Source organism: Acanthisitta chloris, unplaced genomic scaffold (assembly GCF_000695815.1).
Source record: "Acanthisitta chloris isolate BGI_N310 unplaced genomic scaffold, ASM69581v1 scaffold28228, whole genome shotgun sequence".
Lineage (NCBI taxonomy): Eukaryota > Metazoa > Chordata > Aves > Passeriformes > Acanthisittidae > Acanthisitta > Acanthisitta chloris.
The window spans coordinates 1-682 of NW_008685807.1; the positions used below are offsets into that span (position 1 = coordinate 1).

General features: G+C 40.6%; 1 protein-coding gene across 1 annotated transcript; it reads left to right on the plus strand.

The window, feature by feature from the left end:
• Positions 1–21: 21 nt before the first annotated feature.
• LOC103807183 (taste receptor type 2 member 40-like) lies at positions 22–675 on the plus strand (the record flags this gene model as incomplete). Its single annotated transcript, XM_009079905.1, has 1 exon — positions 22–675. A coding segment is annotated over one exon (654 nt), but the record flags the coding sequence as incomplete, so codon positions are not given.
• Between the last annotated feature and the right edge of the window lie 7 nt (positions 676–682).

A 682-nucleotide genomic window follows, 5' to 3' on the forward strand; every position in this document is an offset into this window, starting at 1 on the left:
GATTTGTTCTTCACTATATTTTTTGATGCCTCCTATTTTAAAGAAAATTTGCTTGCAGTTTTGAATACAATTTATATTTTTCTGAGCTACTCCAGCTTCTGGTTTGCTGCCTGGCTTAGTGTCTTCTATTGTATCAAGGTTGCCAGTTATACACAGTCTTCCTTCATCTGGCTGAAGCAAAGACTTGCCAGTCTTGTGCCCTGGATGCTGATCACATCATCACTCTACTCCTTCGTGTCCACACTTCCATTGGCCTGGAAAATTTACAGCATGCAAAACTTCACTGTTCCTTTATCCATGACAAATTCTTCAGAAACGGGTGTCAGAAACAAAAACAATTTGGATTCATTGCTTTTTCTGTGTAATTCTAGTATAGCATTGCCTTTCATACTGTCTGTTGCTTCAAGTATCCTGCTGATTAGGTCTCTCTGGATACACACCAGACAGATGCAAAATAATGCAACTGGCTTCAGGGATCCCAGCTTAGAGGCCCATATGCGGGCCATCAAGTCTGTCTGTTCCGTCCTTGTCCTCTATATCATATATTTCATTTCTGTGCTTCTCATTTTTTTTGAGGTTTTTGTGCCTTTAAGCACTGAGGACGCAGTTTGCATAGTTGTAATGAATGTCTGTCCAGCAGTGCACGCGATGATCTTAATTTGGAGCAATCCCAAATTTCGAG